General features: G+C 51.9%; 1 protein-coding gene across 1 annotated transcript; it reads left to right on the forward strand.

The window, feature by feature from the left end:
• Positions 1-1,613: 1,613 nt before the first annotated feature.
• adamts4 (ADAM metallopeptidase with thrombospondin type 1 motif 4) lies at positions 1,614-19,733 on the forward strand. Its single transcript, XM_004919738.3, has 9 exons — positions 1,614-2,681; positions 14,731-15,069; positions 15,185-15,317; positions 15,406-15,576; positions 15,663-15,949; positions 16,272-16,458; positions 16,711-16,886; positions 17,013-17,188; positions 17,494-19,733. The coding sequence occupies exons 1-9, from the start codon at positions 2,028-2,030 to the stop codon at positions 17,927-17,929; spliced, it is 2,559 nt and encodes an 852-aa protein (XP_004919795.1). The 5' UTR covers positions 1,614-2,027; the 3' UTR covers positions 17,930-19,733.
• Positions 19,734-20,613: the final 880 nt, after the last annotated feature.

Raw genomic sequence — 20,613 nt, forward strand, 5'->3', positions numbered from 1 at the left:
GGCTGAGATTCTAGCTATCTGTATAACAGAGCATTCTGTCACAGTGGCACAGATCCTATCTGATCCCCCCATTGTAAGCAGCAGTCCTGCCCTGCTTTATGGCTGAGATTCTAGCTATCTGTATAACAGAGCATTCTGTCACAGTGGCACAGATCCTATCTGATCCCCCCATTGTAAGCAGCAGTCCTGTCCTGCTTTATGGCTGAGATTCTAGCTATCTGTATAACAGAGCATTCTGTCACAGTGGCACAGATCCTATCTGATCCCCCCATTGTAAGCAGCAGTCCTGCCCTGCTTTATGGCTGAGATTCTAGCTATCTGTATAACAGAGCATTCTGTCACAGTGGCACAGATCCTATCTGATCCCCCCCATTGTAAGCAGCAGTCCTGCCCTGCTTTATGGCTGAGATTCTAGCTATCTGTATAACAGAGCATTCTGTCACAGTGGCACAGATCCTATGTGATCCCCCCATTGTAAGCAGCAGTCCTGCCCTGCTTTATGGCTGAGATTCTAGCTATCTGTATAACAGAGCATTCTGTCACAGTGGCACAGATCCTATCTGATCCCCCCATTGTAAGCAGCAGTCCTGCCCTGCTTTATGGCTGAGATTCTAGCTATCTGTATAACAGAGCATTCTGTCACAGTGGCACAGATCCTATCTGATCCCCCATTGTAAGCAGCAGCCCTGCCCTGCTTTATGGCTGAGATTCTAGCTATCTGTATAACAGAGCATTCTGTCACAGTGGCACAGATCCTATCTGATCCCCCCCATTGTAAGCAGCAGTCCTGCCCTGCTTTATGGCTGAGATTCTAGCTATCTGTATAACAGAGCATTCTGTCACAGTGGCACAGATCCTATCTGATCCCCCCATTGTAAGCAGCAGTCCTGCCCTGCTTTATGGCTGAGATTCTAGCTATCTGTATAACAGAGCATTCTGTCACAGTGGCACAGACCCTATCTGATTCCCACTGTAAGCAGCTGCCTGTCAGTGAATGGGTTAATGGAAACTGCCTATATTTAGTAATAAAAGACTGATTAGAGGTGGATAGAAAATTGAAGAGAAATAAAAATAAAGAAAAGTTGGCTGAAGCTCAAGTCTAGTTCATTTTGCTGAGTACAAACGTGGCTGTGCAGGAATACACCCCAAAAAAAAGCCCTCCCTTTGCCTGCTGAGAGCCGATGCCTAGTAAAACAAAAGAACGGGGGCAGTCAAATAAATCTTCAAGAAATCTGGGAAAATGAACCACGATGAAATACACGGACATTGAAAGCGCTGTGTCAGATTTGGCTCCGTGCCCCCCTGTCCCAGGAATAATGCCAATTAACCCTAGAAACCCAGCAATTGGGGGAGCTGACTGGGTGGGGAGGGGGGTTTAATTGTGCAATTTTAATTTTAAAAATGGGTGATTCACCCCAAAATGTTTTGTGGGGGGGTCCCTATGTGCCGGCGGCTTCAAGCGAAGCGACTGTTCTGGCCGGATTATTTTATTTATTTACATTTTTAGAGGGAGGGGTGGAAGAGGATGTTTATCATCATTTATGTACGAAAGAAGAGGGAAAAAAACCGATGTAAAGGAGCTGAGTGAGTAGAGGAAAACGAGGAGGAATTCCAGCCAATCGGGGCTGAGCCGGGGCAGCTGTTAAATAGGAGAGTCAGCGGAGGGATCAGTCAGTGTGGAGCACAAGAGCAGCAGGGAGACACTGGGAGAAGCTGGGATTGTTTCCCAAGGAATCTCTCAACCTCCACAAACTGGAAACAGAGACATATTTCATCCTCCGGGCGAGACGAGGTCTGGACAATTCCGAGAATTATCCCTTTGCTCCGCTTAGTATTTCATACAGAGAACAAAACTCAGGGGTTTTCTATAGATAAAGAAGAAACGTTCTTGCACTTAAACCTTCCAGTCTCTCGGATTTCAGGGGGTGAAGATTTTCAGCTTCTTTACAAGTTCTCTGTGAGTTAGATACAGTCGTAGCGCCAGGTTCTGGTTTCTTGGTTAATTGTCCAGTTGGACTTTTTGGACCATGACTCTCTCCGTGAAGCCGGTGCCTCCTGGGAAGGTGTCATGGATGTGTGTTTTGGCTGTTGCCTGGGCACACGTGGTGGCTGCTCTCGGAGAGAAGTCCCAAGCCGGCTACAAGGAGGAAATTGTGTTTCCGGAAAGACTCAACTCCAGCTTCCGTCAGGAGCACCCTCAATGGCCAGGGAGCGCTAACGAGCCACCCTCTGACGGCCACCTGATCTTCCGATTCCGGGCGTTTGGAGAAGAATTGATTTTGGATATGGAGAGGGACCCCAGTTTTCTCTCCGAAGACCTGACGGTGCAGTACCTGGGCAGGAACAGACAGTCGGATGCTGATGGCCTCTCCGAGCCGGGCAGCTATTTCACAGGGGCTGTCAATTCCGACCCAGAATCTATCGCTGCGGTCAACTACAATGGAGCCTCTCTTGTTGGGGTTCTGCAGTACCGGGGGGCTGAATTTCATATCCAACCCTTGGAAGGAGGAGGACCGAACAGCGTAGAAGGTGTCGGGGCGCATGTCATCCGCAGAAAAGTTCCAGATAGGTCCAATGGGCCCATGTGCAATGTAGGAACTCAAGGGGAAAAGAAAGGTTCCAGAGATGCTGAACCCAAAGACAACACTGTAAAGTCCCGAGCTGCCTCAACTAGATCCAAGGTAGGACTACACCTGTCTCTAGGGGGTGCCAGAATGAATGGGTTGCCTGCATATACTGGGTCGTCTCAAAGCAGTACCTGTAGGTAGGAAGCATGGAGAATAGAGGATATTGTAGGGCAAGATGGAAATAGAAGAATAGGATGGGAAAAGTTGGGCAAGATGGTGGTAGTAGGGAAGGATAGTGACAGTAGGACAAGATTGTGAGAGTGGGGCAAGATTGAGACAGTAGGGCATGATGGAGACAGTAGGGCAAGATGGAGACAGTAGGGCAAGATGGAGACAGTAGGGCAAGATGGAGACAGTAGGGAAAGATGGAGACAGTAGGGCAAGATGGAGACAGTAGGACATGATGGAGACAGTAGGACAAGATGGAGACAGTAGGGAAAGATGGAGACAGTAGGACATGATGGAGACAGTAGGACAAGATGGAGACAGTAGGGCCAGATGGAGACAGTAGGACATGATGGAGACAGTAGGGCAAGATAGAGACAGTAGGATATGATGGAGACAGTAGGACATGATGGAGACAGTAGGATATGGATAGGTGGGGCAAAATGGAGATAGAAGGGCAGGATGGTAAAAGTTGGGCAAGATGAACAAATAAGGAAGAAAGAAGGACAGAATGGAGACAGTAGGACAACATGTAGATATAAGGAGTTTATGGTGAAAGTTGGGCAAGATAGTGACAGCAGGCAAGAATGTGAGAGTGGACCAAGCTGGAGACAGTTGGGCAAGATGGAGACAGTAGGGCAAGATGGAGACAGTAGGGCAAGATGGAGACAGTAGGGCAAGATGGAGACAGTAGGGCAAGATGGAGACAGTAGGGCAAGATGGGGACAGTAGGACAAGATGGAGACAGTAGGGCAAGATGGAGACAGTAGGACACAATGGAGACAGTAGGACAACATGGAGACTGTAGGACAAAATGGAGACAATAGGGCAAGATGGAGACAGTAGGGCAAGATGGAGACAGTAGGGCAAGATGGAGACAGTAGGGCAAGATGGAGACAGTAGGGCAAGATGGTGACAGTAGGGCAAGATGGAGACAGTAGGGCAAGATGGAGACAGTAGGGCAAGATGGAGACAGTAGGGCAAGATGGAGACAGTAGGGCAAGATGGAGACAGTAGGGCAAGATGGAGACAGTAGGGCAAGATGGAGACAGTAGGACAAGATGGAGACAGTAGGACAAGATGGAGACAGTAGGGCAAGATGGAGACAGTAGGGCAAGATGGAGACAGTAGGACAAGATGGAGACAGTAGGACAAGATGGGGACAGTAGGGCAAGGTGGAGACAGTAGGACAAGATGGAGACAGTAGGGCAAGATGGGGACAGTAGGGCAAGATGGAGACAGTAGGGCAAGATGGAGACAGTAGGGCAAGATGGGGACAGTAGGGCAAGATGGAGACAGTAGGGCAAGATGGAGACAGTAGGGCAGGATGGAGACAGTAGGACAAGATGGAGACAGTAGGGCAGGATGGAGACAGTAGGGCAAGATGGAGACAGTAGGGCAAGATGGGGACAGTAGGACAAGATGGAGACAGTAGGACAAGATGGAGACAGTAGGGCAGGATGGAGACAGTAGGGCAAGATGGAGACAGTAGGGCAAGATGGAGACAGTAGGGCAAGATGGAGACAGTAGGGCAAGATGGAGACAGTAGGGCAAGATGGAGACAGTAGGGCAAGATGGAGACAGTAGGGCAGGATGAAGATAGGAGGGAGAGATGGAGCCAGTATAATAGTTGTGCTCACATTATAGCCCTTCAGCTTCTACTGAACTACAATTCCCACCTCCCACAGACAGCCATGTAACATGGAAGGGTTAAAACAAGGTGCTACTGGTTACCTGTACAGACATATTGTGGGCTAAGCCTGTTAGTACAGACTCAGAATAAGTTTTCTCAGGTAAGATAAAAAACAACATCCCCCAGAGCCACCGAGTGAGCTGTCATGGTTCTCTTCAATTGTTTCATTTGGATAAGTAGCTCAATAAGCTTCCCCGGCACTTCCTGCCCCAACACAGAGCTTCATTACTCCCAGAGCTACACAGTGTCTCATTGGCCTCTGTGGCAGGTATGGGGGTACTGAGGTGCCATAGTGTTTCCCTTAGACAGTACAGTATGGGGGTACAGCTTATTGTGTGCCCAGAACATTCCCTCTCTGTATATTTGTATTTATACATATGGGTAGGGGGTGCCATATTGTTTCCCTTAGACAGTACAGTATGGGGGTACAGCTTATTGTGTGCCCAGAACATTCCTTCTCTGTATATTTGTATTTATACATATGGGTAGGGGGTGCCATAGTGTTTCCCTTAGACAGTACAGTATGGGGGTACAGCTTATTGTGTGCCCAGAACATTCCCTCTCTGTATATTTGTATTTATACATATGGGTAGGGGGTGCCATAGTGTTTCCCTTAGACAGTACAGTATGGGGGTACAGCTTATTGTGTGCCCAGAACATTCCTTCTCTGTATATTTGTATTTATACATATGGGTAGGGGGTGCCATAGTGTTTCCCTTAGACAGTACAGTATGGGGGTACAGCTTATTGTGTGCCCAGAACATTCCTTCTCTGTATATTTGTATTTATACATATGGGTAGGAGGTGCCATAGTGTTTCCCTTAGACAGTACAGTATGGGGGTACAGCTTATTGTGTGCCCAGAACATTCCCTCTCTGTATATTTGTATTTATACATATGGGAGGGAGCTGTAAGTACAACCTATTGTCAGTGCTAGAACATTCCAGGCTGTGACAGGTAGACATGCAGCCTGTAAGGTTTCTAGTTGCCTGGGGGAAGATATTTAGGCTTAGATGGGCTCTTGTTAAAGTGGCGGAGAAAAGGGCAATGTACAAGCCGTGTATCTCTCATATACAGTCAGAAGATACAGAATGAATTGGCCGCTACTGACTCCTAACCAACAACAATCCATATGGAGAGCAAAAGGAATTTCCTTGTATCTAAATCCAGTCAGAAGGTCAGAACTATCTGATCCCCATTGTAAGCAGCAGTCCTGCCCTGCTTTATGGCTGAGATTCTAGCTATCTGTATAACAGAGCATTCTGTCACAGTGGCACAGATCCTATCTGATCCCCCCCATTGTAAGCAGCAGTCCTGCCCTGCTTTATGGCTGAGATTCTAGCTATCTGTATAACAGAGCATTCTGTCACAGTGGCACAGATCCTATCTGATCCCCCCATTGTAAGCAGCAGTCCTGCCCTGCTTTATGGCTGAGATTCTAGCTATCTGTATAACAGAGCATTCTGTCACAGTGGCACAGATCCTATCTGATCCCCCCATTGTAAGCAGCAGTCCTGCCCTGCTTTATGGCTGAGATTCTAGCTATCTGTATAACAGAGCATTCTGTCACAGTGGCACAGATCCTATCTGATCCCCCCCATTGTAAGCAGCAGTCCTGCCCTGCTTTATGGCTGAGATTCTAGCTATCTGTATAACAGAGCATTCTGTCACAGTGGCACAGATCCTATCTGATCCCCCCCATTGTAAGCAGCAGTCCTGCCCTGCTTTATGGCTGAGATTCTAGCTATCTGTATAACAGAGCATTCTGTCACAGTGGCACAGATCCTATCTGATCCCCCCATTGTAAGCAGCAGTCCTGCCCTGCTTTATGGCTGAGATTCTAGCTATCTGTATAACAGAGCATTCTGTCACAGTGGCACAGATCCTATCTGATCCCCCCATTGTAAGCAGCAGTCCTGCCCTGCTTTATGGCTGAGATTCTAGCTATCTGTATAACAGAGCATTCTGTCACAGTGGCACAGATCCTATCTGATCCCCCCATTGTAAGCAGCAGTCCTGCCCTGCTTTATGGCTGAGATTCTAGCTATCTGTATAACAGATGATTCTGTCACAGTGGCACAGATCCTATCTGATCCCCCCCCCATTGTAAGCAGCAGTCCTGCCCTGCTTTATGGCTGAGATTCTAGCTATCTGTATAACAGAGCATTCTGTCACAGTGGCACAGATCCTATCTGATCCCCCCATTGTAAGCAGCAGTCCTGCCCTGCTTTATGGCTGAGATTCTAGCTATCTGTATAACAGAGCATAAGGGGAATGGGAATAATATAGGGGAATACTCGCAGCCCATAGAAGGTTGGAGAGGCAGTGCCAGGGGACAAGCGGTACAAGATGGCATCAGAGAGCGGTGCCAGGATGTACATTCTTTTTTTAGATAATTATCGTTCATAATTAGACAAGAGGTAGAGGGAGGGGGGGGGCTTAGAGTTTTGGCCTATCAATGGGGCCCTTGTCTCGCACTGGGCACACAGGAAGCATCTGAAGTTGCTTCACCCTTGAGAGCACCCCTTTGTGTTGGATTCATTTACCTGCCCTTTAATAGCCAGCCAGCAGTTTAACCCTTTCCTTTCTCTGTAAAAGGGGCCCCATTTCCCTGCGCACTTCTTCCTTCCTGCACAGTAAGCAGCTTATATACAGGTGGGGGAATACAAATACAATGGAATGATGGGTAAGTGGGTGGAGCCAGTGGTTAGATCACTGTAGGTTGGATTGGGACTACAGGGGACTACAGATCCCAGCATGCAAAGCCAGCAGGTGAATAGGTCATGTGATGAGGTTACCCATGGATCCCATGGCTATGGGGGGTGGGGCTGTTACAGATATCAGAGGGAATTTGGAGCAAAATAAGCCTGTAATGGGTTCATTTCAAGGCGCCACCTTGTCCCAACACGTTCCCTGCATTCCACACTGGGGATGTCTCGGAAATCCACCGCTGTACGAGGAAAGGCTGGAGCGGGACCCCCCCAAATCTCCATGGGTAGGGGCTATTCTCCAGGGGCTGCTTATTAATAAAAATAGTGTATTACCTAGTGTAGCAATATGGCAGCTCCCACTCCCCAAATATACAGAGAAGTCGGGTTTAGTTCCCCTTTCTGGGCTGGTGTGTGAGTTGCAGCAATGAATGGATTTGCCAGTGCCGGGGGGGGGGTGGGGGGGCAGAGGTGCCGGAACTCTCTATGTCTCCCACTACTCTCTGTCTGGCCTGGTCTGTGGGCGAGAGATGGAAAATGTCCCTCCTGCTCTCCCGGAGACTGGGCCCCAGCCAAGGAGCTCAGGGGGTTAATTTGGCTAATGGCTTTACCACAAGCGGCCATGTCTCAGCGCTCTAATCGCACTCCTTCCTTTTTCCACCTCGTCTCAGATACACAGGGAAATATGGAAAATATTCATTCATCTCAGCCGCTCTTTCCTGCTAAGTCACTCTATGTGAGGCTTTGGGAGCCGCTAGGGACTCTGGGTACTGAATCCGGGCCGCTAGGGACTCTGGGTACTGAATCAGGGGGCCGCTAGGGACTCTGGGTACTGAATCAGGGGGCCGCTAGGGACTCTGGGTACTGAATCCGGGCCGCTAGGGACTCTGGGTACTGAATCCGGGCCGCTAGGGACTCTGGGTACTGAATCCGGGCCGCTAGGCACTCTGGGTACTGAATCAGGGGGCCGCTAGGGACTCTGGGTACTGAATCCGGGCCACTAGGGACTCTGGGTACTTAATCAGGGGGCTGCTAGGCACTCTGGGTACTGAATCAGGGGGCCGCTAGGCACTCTGGGTACTGGATCAGGGCCGCTAGGGACTCTGGGTACTGAATCAGGGGGCCGCTAGGGACTCTGGGTACTGAATCAGGGCCGCTAGGGACTCTGGGTACTGAATCAGGGGGCCGCTAGGGATTCTGGGTACTGAATCCGGGCCGCTAGGGACTCTGGGTACTGAATCAGGGCCGCTAGGGACTCTGGGTACTGAATCAGGGCCGCTAGGGACTCTGGGTACTGAATCAGGGCCGCTAGGGACTCTGGGTACTGAATCAGGGGGCCGCTAGGGACTCTGGGTACTGAATCCGGGCCGCTAGGGACTATGGGTACTGAATCAGGGCCGCTAGGGACTCTGGGTACTGAATCAGGGGGCCACTAGGCACTCTGGGTACTGAATCAGGGGGCCGCTAGGCACTCTGGGTACTGAATCAGGGCCACTAGGGACTCTGGGTACTGATCAGGGGGCCACTAGGCACTCTGGGTACTGAATCAGGGGGCCGCTAGGCACTCTGGGTACTGAATCAGGGCCACTAGGGACTCTGGGTACTGAATCAGGGGGCCGCTAGGGACTCTGGGTACTGAATCCGGGCCGCTAGGCACTCTGGGTACTGAATCAGGGGGCCGCTAGGGACTCTGGGTACTGAATCCGGGCCTCTAGGGACTCTGGGTACTGAATCAGGGGGCCGCTAGGCACTCTGGGTACTGAATCCGGGCCGCTAGGCACTCTGGGTACTGAATCAGGGGGCCGCTAGGGACTCTGGGTACTGAATCCGGGCCTCTAGGGACTCTGGGTACTGAATCAGGGGGCCGCTAGGGACTCTGGGTACTGAATCAGGGGGCCGCTAGGGACTCTGGGTACTGAATCAGGGGGCCGCTAGGGACTCTGGGTACTGAATCAGGGGGCCGCTAGGGACTCTGGGTACTGAATCCGGGCCGCTAGTTACTCTGGGTACTTAATCAGGGGGCCGCTAGGGACTCTGGGTACTGAATCCGGGCCGCTAGGGACTCTGGGTACTTAATCAGGGCCGCTAGGGACTCTGGCAGCTTCCCATAGCAACCAATCAGCAGGTAACATTTATTGGAAACAAACCACTGATTGGTTGCTATAGGTTGCCAGACCCTTTAACATTGGTTTCCCTTTGGCCACTAAAGGCGCCAAATACACGGGGAAATTTCATCCGCCAATATCGGCCAATTCAGCAGCTTATCTGGGCACGAACGACAGCCCCCCCCCTTGGTTACCGTGTTACCATGACAGCACCATTTGTCTGTTAAGGTGGCCATACACTGTAAGATCCGCTCGCTTGGCAACCTCCCCATATCTCGGGCCATTCGATTGCTTGGGAGGTTGCCAAGTGAGCGGTGTATGGCCACCTTAACAGACAAATGGCACTTTATGGTAACACAGTAACTGAGGTTGAAAAAAGACACGTCTGAGTGTCCCCAGCGGCAATGGGATCCTCACTTTATGGCCAGACCTGCCCAGGCTGCACCCTCCGTGCCAAGGGGATTCCGCATTGACTTTCTCACACGTGGTATAAATAAGCCCGACGTTCTTCCCACGCACTGATTGGTCCATTGGGGGGGGGGGTAGCCTTGGCAGGTAGGGGGCTTCTGAAACAGACGGGGTTTCCAACAATCCGGAGCACTTGTTCCAGGCCGAGCGGTGCCAGCGTGTGTGTTGGCAGAAGCACTGAGTTGGCAGAAGAGCAGGCAACCATGTGGGTGGATGAGCCAGCACGTCGCTCAGGGGGTCCAAATGCACGGCTCTGGCCTGCGCCACTGTCCTTCCAGACAATCAATGGGATGAATGTGCTCTTTGTGCCCCCCCCCCCGGCGCACAATGCTCAATAGGGGAACACTTTCCAGGTCGCTCAGGCGTAAAATCCAGGGGGTGGCGGCCTGCAGGGGATCGGGATACTGGCGGAAATGGAAGGGGGACCCAAGGGGAAACCGGCGCCGATAGCATCTCCACCCTGCCCCAGCGTCTTAAAGGGCAAGTTCAACCTGCACAGCGCCCACATCATAAATAACAATGCACCTCTAACCATTGGGCTACTTTCTGGTTGCCAAGGTGACCGACCCCTAGCAACCAGATACCATTTCAAGCTTGAATACTACTGGTGCATAACCTATGGCAGCCCCCAGTCTAATGTAAATCTAACATATCCCCGGTTACTTGCAGGCGGCCACTATGAATTCTGGGTACTGAATCAGGGGGCCGCTAGGGACTCTGGGTACTGAATCAGGGGGCCGCTAGGGACTCTGGGTACTGAATCAGGGGGCCGCTAGGGACTCTGGGTACTGAATCAGGGGGCCGCTAGGGACTCTGGGTACTGAATCAGGGGGCCGCTAGGGACTCTGGGTACTGAATCAGGGGGCCGCTAGGGACTCTGGGTACTGAATCCGGGCCGCTAGGGACTCTGGGTACTGAATCAGGGGGCCGCTAGGGACTCTGGGTACTGAATCAGGGGGCCGCTAGGGACTCTGGGTACTGAATCAGGGGGCCGCTAGGGACTCTGGGTACTGAATCAGGGGGCCGCTAGGGACTCTGGGTACTGAATCAGGCGGCCGCTAGGGACTCTGGGTACTGAATCAGGGGGCCGCTAGGGACTCTGGGTACTGAATCAGGGGGCCGCTAGGGACTCTGGGTACTGAATCCGGGCCGCTAGGGACTCTGGGTACTGAATCAGGGGGCCGCTAGGGACTCTGGGTACTGAATCCGGGCCGCTAGGGACTCTGGGTACTGAATCAGGGGGCCGCTAGGGACTCTGGGTACTGAATCAGGGGGCCGCTAGGGACTCTGGGTACTGAATCAGGGGGCCGCTAGGGACTCTGGGTACTGAATCAGGGGGCCGCTAGGGACTCTGGGTACTGAATCAGGGGGCCGCTAGGGACTCTGGGTACTGAATCCGGGCCGCTAGGGACTCTGGGTACTGAATCAGGGGGCCGCTAGGGACTCTGGGTACTGAATCCGGGCCGCTAGGGACTCTGGGTACTGAATCAGGGGGCCGCTAGGGACTCTGGGTACTGAATCAGGGGGCCGCTAGGGACTCTGGGTACTGAATCAGGGGGCCGCTAGGGACTCTGGGTACTGAATCAGGGGGCCGCTAGGGACTCTGGGTACTGAATCAGGGGGCCGCTAGGGACTCTGGGTACTGAATCAGGGGGCACTATGAATTCTGGGTACTGAATCAGGGGGCACTATGAATTCTGGGTACTGAATCAGGGGGCACTATGAATTCTGGGTACTGAATCAGGGGGCACTATGAATTCTGGGTACTGAATCAGGGGGCCACTAGGGACTCTGGGTACTGAATCAGGGGGCCACTATGAATTCTGGGTACTGAATCAGGGGGCCGCTAGGGACTCTGGGTACTGAATCAGGGGGCCGCTAGGGACTCTGGGTACTGAATCAGGGGGCCGCTAGGGACTCTGGGTACTGAATCAGGGGGCCGCTAGGGACTCTGGGTACTGAATCAGGGGGCACTATGAATTCTGGGTACTGAATCAGGGGGCACTATGAATTCTGGGTACTGAATCAGGGGGCACTATGAATTCTGGGTACTGAATCAGGGGGCACTATGAATTCTGGGTACTGAATCAGGGGGCACTAGGGACTCTGGGTACTGAATCAGGGGGCCGCTAGGGACTCTGGGTACTGAATCAGGGGGCACTATGAATTCTGGGTACTGAATCAGGGGGCACTATGAATTCTGGGTACTGAATCAGGGGGCACTATGAATTCTGGGTACTTAATCAGGGGGCACTATTAATTCTGGGTACTGAATCAGGGGGCCGCTATGAATTCTGGGTAGCAAACATGACCATCCAGGAAGGAGCAAGAAAAGCTGGCAGCTTCCCATAGCAACCAATCAGCAGGTAACATTTATTGGAAACAAACCACTGATTGGTTGCTATAGGTTGCCAGACCCTTTAACATTGGTTTCCCTTTGGCCACTAAAGGCGCCAAATAAACGGGGCAATATCAGCCGCCAATATCGGCCAATTCAGCAGCTTATCTGGGCACGAACGGCAGCCCCCCCTCGGTTACCGTGTTACCATGACAGCACCATAAAGGGCCATTTGTCTGTTAAGGTGGCCTTACACTGTAAGATCCGCTCGCCTGGCAACCTTGATATCTTGGGCCATTCGATTGCTTGGGAGGTTGCCAAGCGAGCGGTGTATGGCCACCTTAACAGACAAATGGCATTTTATAGCACTTAAAGGGCAAGTTCAACCTACACAGCGCCCACATCTTAAATAACAATGTGCATCTAACCATCGGGCTACTTTCTGGTTGCCAAGGTGGCCGACCCCTAGCAACCAGATACCATTTCAAGCTTGTATAACCTACGGCAGGAAGTGCAGTTTAAACTGCTTCCCCCAGCCTTATGTCGATCTGACATATCCCCGGTTACTGGCGGCTGTGCCCCGACTTCCATACAAACATCTCATGAGTCGGAACCTTCTCTAAACATCCCGTCCCCGTATATTTGTGCGTCGAGGGGCCGAGCAGTGACACGTGGATGTGTTGTTATTCAGTGCCTTCCCAGCAGCCTTTGCACGTTACTATGGCGTGTTACTGGCGTGTTACTGGCGTGTCAGGATATCCCATTAGCGGGGCCTTGAGTCGAGCGACGGATGAAGATGCCTTCCAGATCTTCATCCAAAAAGCTGTCACCCATTAAGCCCTGGGATTGGCTGATACGGGGGGGGGGGGGGGGGCAGGTATTTACGCTCAGCAGAGCACTCACGTGTATCCGGAGTGAGTAACACAAACACGGCTGCGTCACATGTGAAGTCACCCCCGTGTAGCTGATGGTAAAATCCCCCCCCCCCCCCCGTCCCCCTAATTCTCAGGATTAAGAAACCTCGTCAGGGTGATAAATCATCCGGACAGAATTGCAAAACTTTGTTCTACTCTGTGTTTCCGTGCAAACGGCCGAGCTTCCAAGAACGTAACGGCGGATGTGTCTGATGCAACTCGCCGCCTGCACTGACCCCGCTGGAACACTCACCCCCCAAATATTATATTTAAACAGAACATTATAGATTTACATCAAATGACTCTCCCCGGCTCATTTATTTCCTCTCTCCTTGTAAGATTCCATCAGAGTGTTCTAGTCCCACCCACTGCTTGAGTCAGATTGCTTCCCCGCCCCATAAGCTCCCATCAGAGTGTTCTAGTCCCACCCACTGCTTGAGTCAGATTGCTTCCCCGCCCCATAAGCTTCCATCAGAGTGTTCTAGTCCCACCCACTGCTTGAGTCAGATTGCTTACCCGCCCCATAAGCTCCCATCAGAGTGTTCTAGTCCCACCCACTGCTTGAGTCAGATTGCTTCCCCGCCCCATAAGCTGCCATCAAAGTGTTCTAGTCCCACCCACTGCTTGAGTTAAACTTTCTGCCCCACCCATAAGCTTCCATCAGAGTGTTCTAGTCCCACCCACTGCTTTAGTTAAACTTTCTGCCCCACCCATAAGCTTCCATCAGAGTGTTCTAGTCCCACCCACTGCTTGAGTTAAACTTGCTGCCCCGCCCATAAGCTTCCATCAGAGTGTTCTAGTCCCACCCACTGCTTGAGTCAAACTTTCTGCCCCACCCCATAAGCTTCCATCAGTGTTCTAGTCCCACCCACTGCTTGAGTTAAACTTGCTTCCCCGCCCATAAGCTTCCATCAGTGTTCTAGTCCCACCCACTGCTTGAGTTACAGACTGCTTGCCCCTCCCCCTTAAGCTTCCAGTATAGTGTCCCAGTGCCACCCACTGCTAAAGTTATGACCCTTTTTCCCACTCCATTTTTTTCTACCATCTTTGTTTTAGTCCAACACACTGAATGGATCATAGTAAAATAGTAAGTTAGGTTGAAAAAAGACATACGTCCATCACGTTCACCCATAATGCCTATATATAACCTGCCTAACTGCCAGTTGATCCAGAGGAAGGCAAAAAACCCCATCTGAAGCCTCTCTAATTTGCCGCAGAGGGGAAAAAATTCCTTCCTGACTCCAAGATGGCAATCGGACCAGTCCCTGTATCAACTTGTACTAAGAGCTATCTTCCAACAGAAAGTGGGGCAAGATGGAAAACTCTTTATCAGTGTTGCCCAACCAGTGACCCTCCATTTGTTATTGCCCCATCACTCACCAATGGGGGGGGCAGGAACAACAGATAAAGGCCGGAGAATCTTAGGCCTCTCCACCACTAAAGACGATCCTGTTCTTTTGTTGCCCTGACTGGATCTTCTAGCCCTGGTGGGAGCCGTTGGACCTGGGGGGGCCTATTACAGGAAGGTAGGGATACGAGGGGCCTCTTCCCAGGGGCAAAGGGCTTTATCTGGAGATACAATTAAGGACAAGGCAGCTCGGGGTAATTACTGAGGCTTTTATGTTCGGGGATTTGTGCTGCCGATGATTGATTGTAGGAAAAAAAGTGCTCGATGTTTTTCCATAACCCTCTTCTCTTCTTCTCCACCTCAGAGATTCGCATCCGTCCCTCGCTACGTGGAGACGCTGGTTGTCGCGGATGAAACCATGGCAGACTTCCACGGCGCCGACCTCAAGCGCTACCTGCTCACCGTCCTGGCCGCTTCAGCCAAATTCTTCCGCCACCCCAGCCTGAAGAACCCGGTCAACGTGGTGGTGACTCGCCTGGTGGTGATCGGAAAGGCCGACAAGGCCCAGAAGTACGGCGGGCTTAAGATGACCACCAACGCCGCCGAGATGCTGAGGAACTTCTGCGAGTGGCAGAAAGGACTCAACAAGCAGAACGACTCTGATTCGGAGCATTTTGACACGGCGATACTCTTCACCAGGCAGGTTAGTCGCTCGGCTTGAGTCCTGGCCAACGACGGTTCAGTTAAGCTGCCCCTATAACTTGGCACTGTTGTGTAGGCTGGCCTAGTTCTTAAACCTGACCTTGTTTTTTCCACAGAACCTTTGTGGTGTGTCCACCTGTGACACCCTGGGCATGGCCGACGTGGGCACCGTGTGCGACCCTTCCCGAAGCTGTTCCATCGTTGAAGACGATGGCTTGCAGTCAGCTTTTACAGCCGCCCACGAGCTTGGTAAGGGCCCCACGAATGGTCAGAATTGGTTAAACGCGCTCAGCATTAGTCATGTGGTTCCATTCTTCTACTTTGGGTCTCCTTTCAGGCCACGTCTTCAACATGCTCCATGACAACTCCAAGCCCTGCGTGGAACTCAACCGCCCCTCCAGCAACACAAGGCACATGATGGCCCCGGTGATGTCCTTCGTTGACCCCGAGGAACTGTGGTCGCCCTGCAGCGCAAAGTTCATCACAGACTTCTTAGATAATGGAAATGGTAAGAAGTTCTTGCTTAGTCTTCCATGTTGCAGTCACGGAGCTACAGTAGAAGGACCGGCCTAACCCCTATTTCTCTTGGCTCAGGTCACTGCCTTTTGGATAAGCCTCGTACCCCCCTCCGTTTGCCAGTGCCTTTCCCGGGCAACGACTATGACGCCGATCGCCAGTGCCAACTGACATTTGGCCCAGACTCTCGCCATTGCCCAAACCTTCACACACCTTGCTCTTCTCTATGGTGCACGGGTAAAATCGACGGGCACTTCATGTGCCAAACCAAGCACTTCCCCTGGGCTGACGGGACCAGCTGCGGAGTGGGCAAGACCTGCATGAACGGCCGATGCATCAGCAAAGTGGAGATGAAGGCCTTCAACGTAAGCTCATTTTGGCTTTTCCTCTCTAGAAACCATTTCATTTATGGGTCTTCTACTTCATCGTTGTGTTTAAGGGACCAGTAGGCCTCAAATCAAGTAACCATTCATCATTGGCCAAAATACGTTTTTTTTTCATAAAATATTCCGTTGGTGGCCGGTTGCCAAGACATGAGATTCCTCCAAAAGGAATGTGTCGGAAGAAAATTTCCATTGTGGATTTCTTTCCAGAGAAAGCGGCTGATGCTTCAGCCAGTAATATCCCTTCGTCTGTTGTGTTGCTGTCGGGGAGCAACCAGGTAACGCTTGCCCTTATTCCTTGCAGACACCGGTTAATGGCGGTTGGGGTCCCTGGGGCCCGTATGGACAGTGCTCCCGGACGTGCGGGGGTGGCGTGCAGTTCTCCCACCGCGAATGCAACAAACCTGTTCCCCGCAATGGTGGAAAGTACTGCGAGGGCAAAAGGACCCAGTACCGCTCCTGTAACACCCAGATGTGCGCTTTGGGCAATGGTGAGTTGAACGGTGATCTACCACCGGGTGGGATGGGTAAATTATCTAAACGGTAGGGGAGCTGCCATATTAGTTAAACAGAGCTTCCATTACCCTCCTTCCTCTGCAATGAGGTAACCAAAGCATTAGATTCAAAATAATGTTGACTAGAAAGTGAGCTCCACCTACTGGTAACAGAGGGCATTGCGGGTAAAAGTTAAGCTAAGCATCATGGCAGCTTCTGTTATTTATGATGATTGTGTCCAATTACAGCTCTGACCTACAGAGAGCAGCAGTGTGCCGCATACAACCACAGGACAGATATGTTCAAGACTTTCCCGTCGCCGATGGACTGGGTGCCGAGGTATAATGGCATTGCGGAGAAGGACCGGTGTAAACTTACCTGCCAGTCCCGTCCTCTGGGATACTACTACGTGTTGGAGCCGAGGGTAAGTGACACAGGATTTCCTAATCAAATAGTCCATGGGTTTCTCATGGTAAAGGGTAAATCCATTGGTCTTGGATTCCTTGACTAAGGTCTGAGCATCTCCCTGCGACTCCATCTCTCCATCCAGGTGGCTGATGGGACACCATGCTCCCCCGACTCCACCTCCGTGTGTGTCCAAGGGCGATGCGTCCACGCAGGATGCGACAGAATCATCGGGTCCAAGAAGAAGTTCGACAAGTGCATGGTGTGCGGAGGGGACGGATCTACCTGTACCAAGAACTACGGATCCTTCACGAAGCCCAGGTAAGATAACCCTAAGCCTGACTTCAGCTATGGTGTCCTTCCCCCCTCCCATCAGAACCTTATAGCTCCGGCAGGGGCAAGGATCTTCAGAACGTACTTGCCCCCGAGGCTAGGTGCCACTTTTCCTGGGGTTCTGCTGAAGATTAACCATACGGAGCAGAAATTGGGGGGTCACTGGGACCAGCAGACCTGGTCCAAGTAGTATTGGTACCCAAGTATATTTTATTTGGCCTGTCGGGTCTACTCACCAAACCCCTAGACCCAGTCTAAACTCTAAGACTGAACTTTTTGTTTCCCGTTGACAGATACGGCTACAACAATGTGGTTACGATTCCCGCCGGGGCCACTAATATTCTGATACGTCAAAACAGTGGTTCATCTTCCACCAGCGACGGAGTCTACTTGGCGCTAAAGAGGCAAGACGGCTCCTACGCGCTTAACGGGAATTACATCTTGGTGCCCTCGGAACTGGACGTGGGCATCGGGGGAGGTGCGTCCGTCAGGTACAGCGGTGCTACGAAAGCGGTGGAGACCATTGTTGGCCGTGGTCCTCTGAAGGAGCCGCTGACCGTTCAAGCTCTGGTGGTCAGTGACCAGCGAGTGCCGCGCCTCAAGTACACGTTTTTTGTTCCCAAGCCCACCGTCCGCTCTAGCCCGCCCAAAAAAGCCACCGACGAGTGGTCAAAACGAAGAGCTCAGATCATGGACATTCTTAGGAGGACAAGGAACAGCCACAAATAATTTTGACGTTGAGTAGACTCAGGAACACAACTGTCGCCCAGGCTGAAACACGCAAGTTCCAGGGAGGAGAAAGAAGTGTTTGGGAGACAATGGATATCTGACCACCGTGCCGAAAGGACAGATCTCCGTAACCGGAGACAAAGGCACTTTGGCCATTGGAACGTAAACCGTAAGCGAGGATGTTCTTTGGCGTGACCTTGGGGGGAGGAAAGTTTCACGGATGGGAACGAGACACATTTGATGTTGCTGAGTCGAAACTAAAAGCCGCAGATGTTGGCAGGTCCACCACTTGTGGCTTCTCTCCAGACTTCTTTCTGCATTAACTCTTGCTCTGCGTCCCTCAGCGTTCCACTGGGCAAGTCATGGTTCCACTGGGCAAGCCATGGTTCCACTGGGCAAGTCATGTCAGGGGCACCTTGGGGGGGCTTATTAGAAGGTCTTCTCTATTCTTCACCAAGTTGGACCATGTCTGGTTCTCTCGGCTGCAGGAAGCTGGAGGCTCGGCTGCAAGCTCACGTTTCGACGCATCTCCTTGGACTGAAAGTAGGGTCTGGAAACCCTAACTTATTATTAATACCCCTTATTTAATAGAAATATACAAAGACCTAGAACAAAGAACTCAAGCGGGGAAAGTGTCCTCCTCGGCACCTCGTATTTCCGCACGTGGTATCAAGCCAAAAAGGGCGTAACAGAAATCAATTTGGGCTCTCGGGGGGGTTAGAACTAACGGATCTGCCGGCCCCATTACAGGGTCAACCTCACCAGTAGAACCACCAGAGCTGGCTGCATGTTCCTTGGGTGGGGGGGGGTTCTGCCCAAGAACGTGAATACAATAAGGACTCATTAGCCGTCGCCTCGTTACGAGGAAAACAAAGGTGCTATCACGATGATCCGTAGAGGTCTAAGTCGCGGTCTCGTTGAAGAGATACCATAGATAGTAGCGTTATATAAATGCCCCGCCCACGGGGCTACATGTACTGACTGCTATAGGGGGTTACCACCATGACAGGGGCAACCAATCAGTAAGATCAAGCACATTGGCTCCTGTTATTGATTTACCCCTCCTTTGTCGCCATTGGACAGCCACCAACTCCGAGACCCCTTGTCCCTGTTTGCCCCCCCCCCATTCATTTGATTGTACGCTGTTGCCTATTTATTAATTATTTATTAATGTGCAGATTGGTGGGGCAGAACCGCGCAATGATGTCGTGGGGCATCATGGGAAGTAATAGACCAGGCGCTGTTACTCCTGCTCTCCACTAGGGGCGGCTGTGGTTCTTCCACCAACTACTGTGTTACTATGCAAGGTACAGTATGTATGGGGCTTTTACCAGTTGGGTATGGTCGCCCAGCGGCAAAGCACCCACAGATCTTCCCATTATGGGAGGGGCCATCAGATGAATCATTTGCATAATCTGCCTAGAGACTGCACCCTTGATTTCAGGGGGGGCAACAGGGATCTTGAGACCCTTGAGCTGTCGCTCTTTTTTGCTCTAATGTACATGCTGGGGGCCCTTCTGCCCAAGCCTCCCGGGGTGGAGGATCTGGTAACCCCTCCCCCTTCCCGGTAACCCCTCCCCCTTCCCAGAGACCCCTCCCCCTGCAGTAACCCCTCCCCCTTCCCAGAGACCCCTCCCCCTTCCCAGAGACCCCACCCCCGGCATTGGTACAGACACACCCGGAATATGGAGAGTCCAGAATCAAATCCCCGTGTTGGTTTTTTAATGTTGGGGGGGTTTTTGTTTAATAATTATTTTTTTGTATTGTAAAGAAAAACCTGCACCAGATTATTTAAATATATTTATATGGAACGACTCCCACGTCTGCTGTCTTCTGTCTGGGCCCCGCCCCCTGTCTGGGTCGCCCAATCAGCTCCTGAGACAAATATACACTCTATGGGGGAGGGGAATGGGGGGCCACAGTGGAGCCAATATACACTCTATGGGGAGGGGAATGGGGGCAACAGTGGGGCCAATATACACTCTATGGGGAGGGGAATGGGGGCCACAGTGGGGCCAATATACACTCTATGGGGAGGGGAATGGGGGCCACAGTGGGGCCAATATACACTCTATGGGGAGGGGAATGGGGGCCACAGTGGGGCCAATATACACTCTATGGGGAGGGGAATGGGGGCCACAGTGGGGCCAATATACACTCTATGGGGAGGGGAATGGGGGCCACAGTGGGGCCAATATACACTCTATGGGGAGGGGAATGGGGGCTACGGTGGGGCCAATATACACTCTATGGGGGAGGGGAATGGGGACTACGGTGGGGCCAATATACACTCTATGGGGAGGGGAATGGGGGCTACGGTGGGGCCAATATACACTCTATGGGGAGGGGAATGGGGGCCACAGTGGGGCCAATATACACTCTATAGGGAGGGGAATGGGGGCTACAGTGGGGCCAATATACACTCTATGGGGAGGGGAATGGGGGCTACAGTGGGGCCAATATACACTCTATGGGGAGGGGAATGGGGGCTACGGTGGGGCCAATATACACTCTATGGGGAGGGGAATGGGGGCTACAGTGGGGCCAATATACACTCTATAGGGAGGGGAATGGGGGCTACAGTGGGGCCAATATACACTCTATGGGGAGGGGAATGGGGGCCACAGTGGGGCCAATACACATTCTATGGGGGAGGGGAATGGGGGCTACGGTGGGGCCAATAC

Source organism: Xenopus tropicalis, chromosome 8 (genome assembly GCF_000004195.4).
Source record: "Xenopus tropicalis strain Nigerian chromosome 8, UCB_Xtro_10.0, whole genome shotgun sequence".
NCBI lineage: Eukaryota > Metazoa > Chordata > Amphibia > Anura > Pipidae > Xenopus > Xenopus tropicalis.

Excerpts from the sequence above, each read along its gene's own strand:
- adamts4 (XM_004919738.3), top strand. The coding sequence starts at position 2,028 with ATGACTCTCTCCGTGAAGCCGGTGCCTCCTGGGAAGGTGTCATGGATG. Across the intron at positions 2,682-14,730 it reads CTGCCTCAACTAGATCCAAG|AGATTCGCATCCGTCCCTCG; the intron begins GTAGGACTACAC and ends TCTCCACCTCAG. Across the intron at positions 17,189-17,493 it reads GGATCCTTCACGAAGCCCAG|ATACGGCTACAACAATGTGG; the intron begins GTAAGATAACCC and ends TCCCGTTGACAG.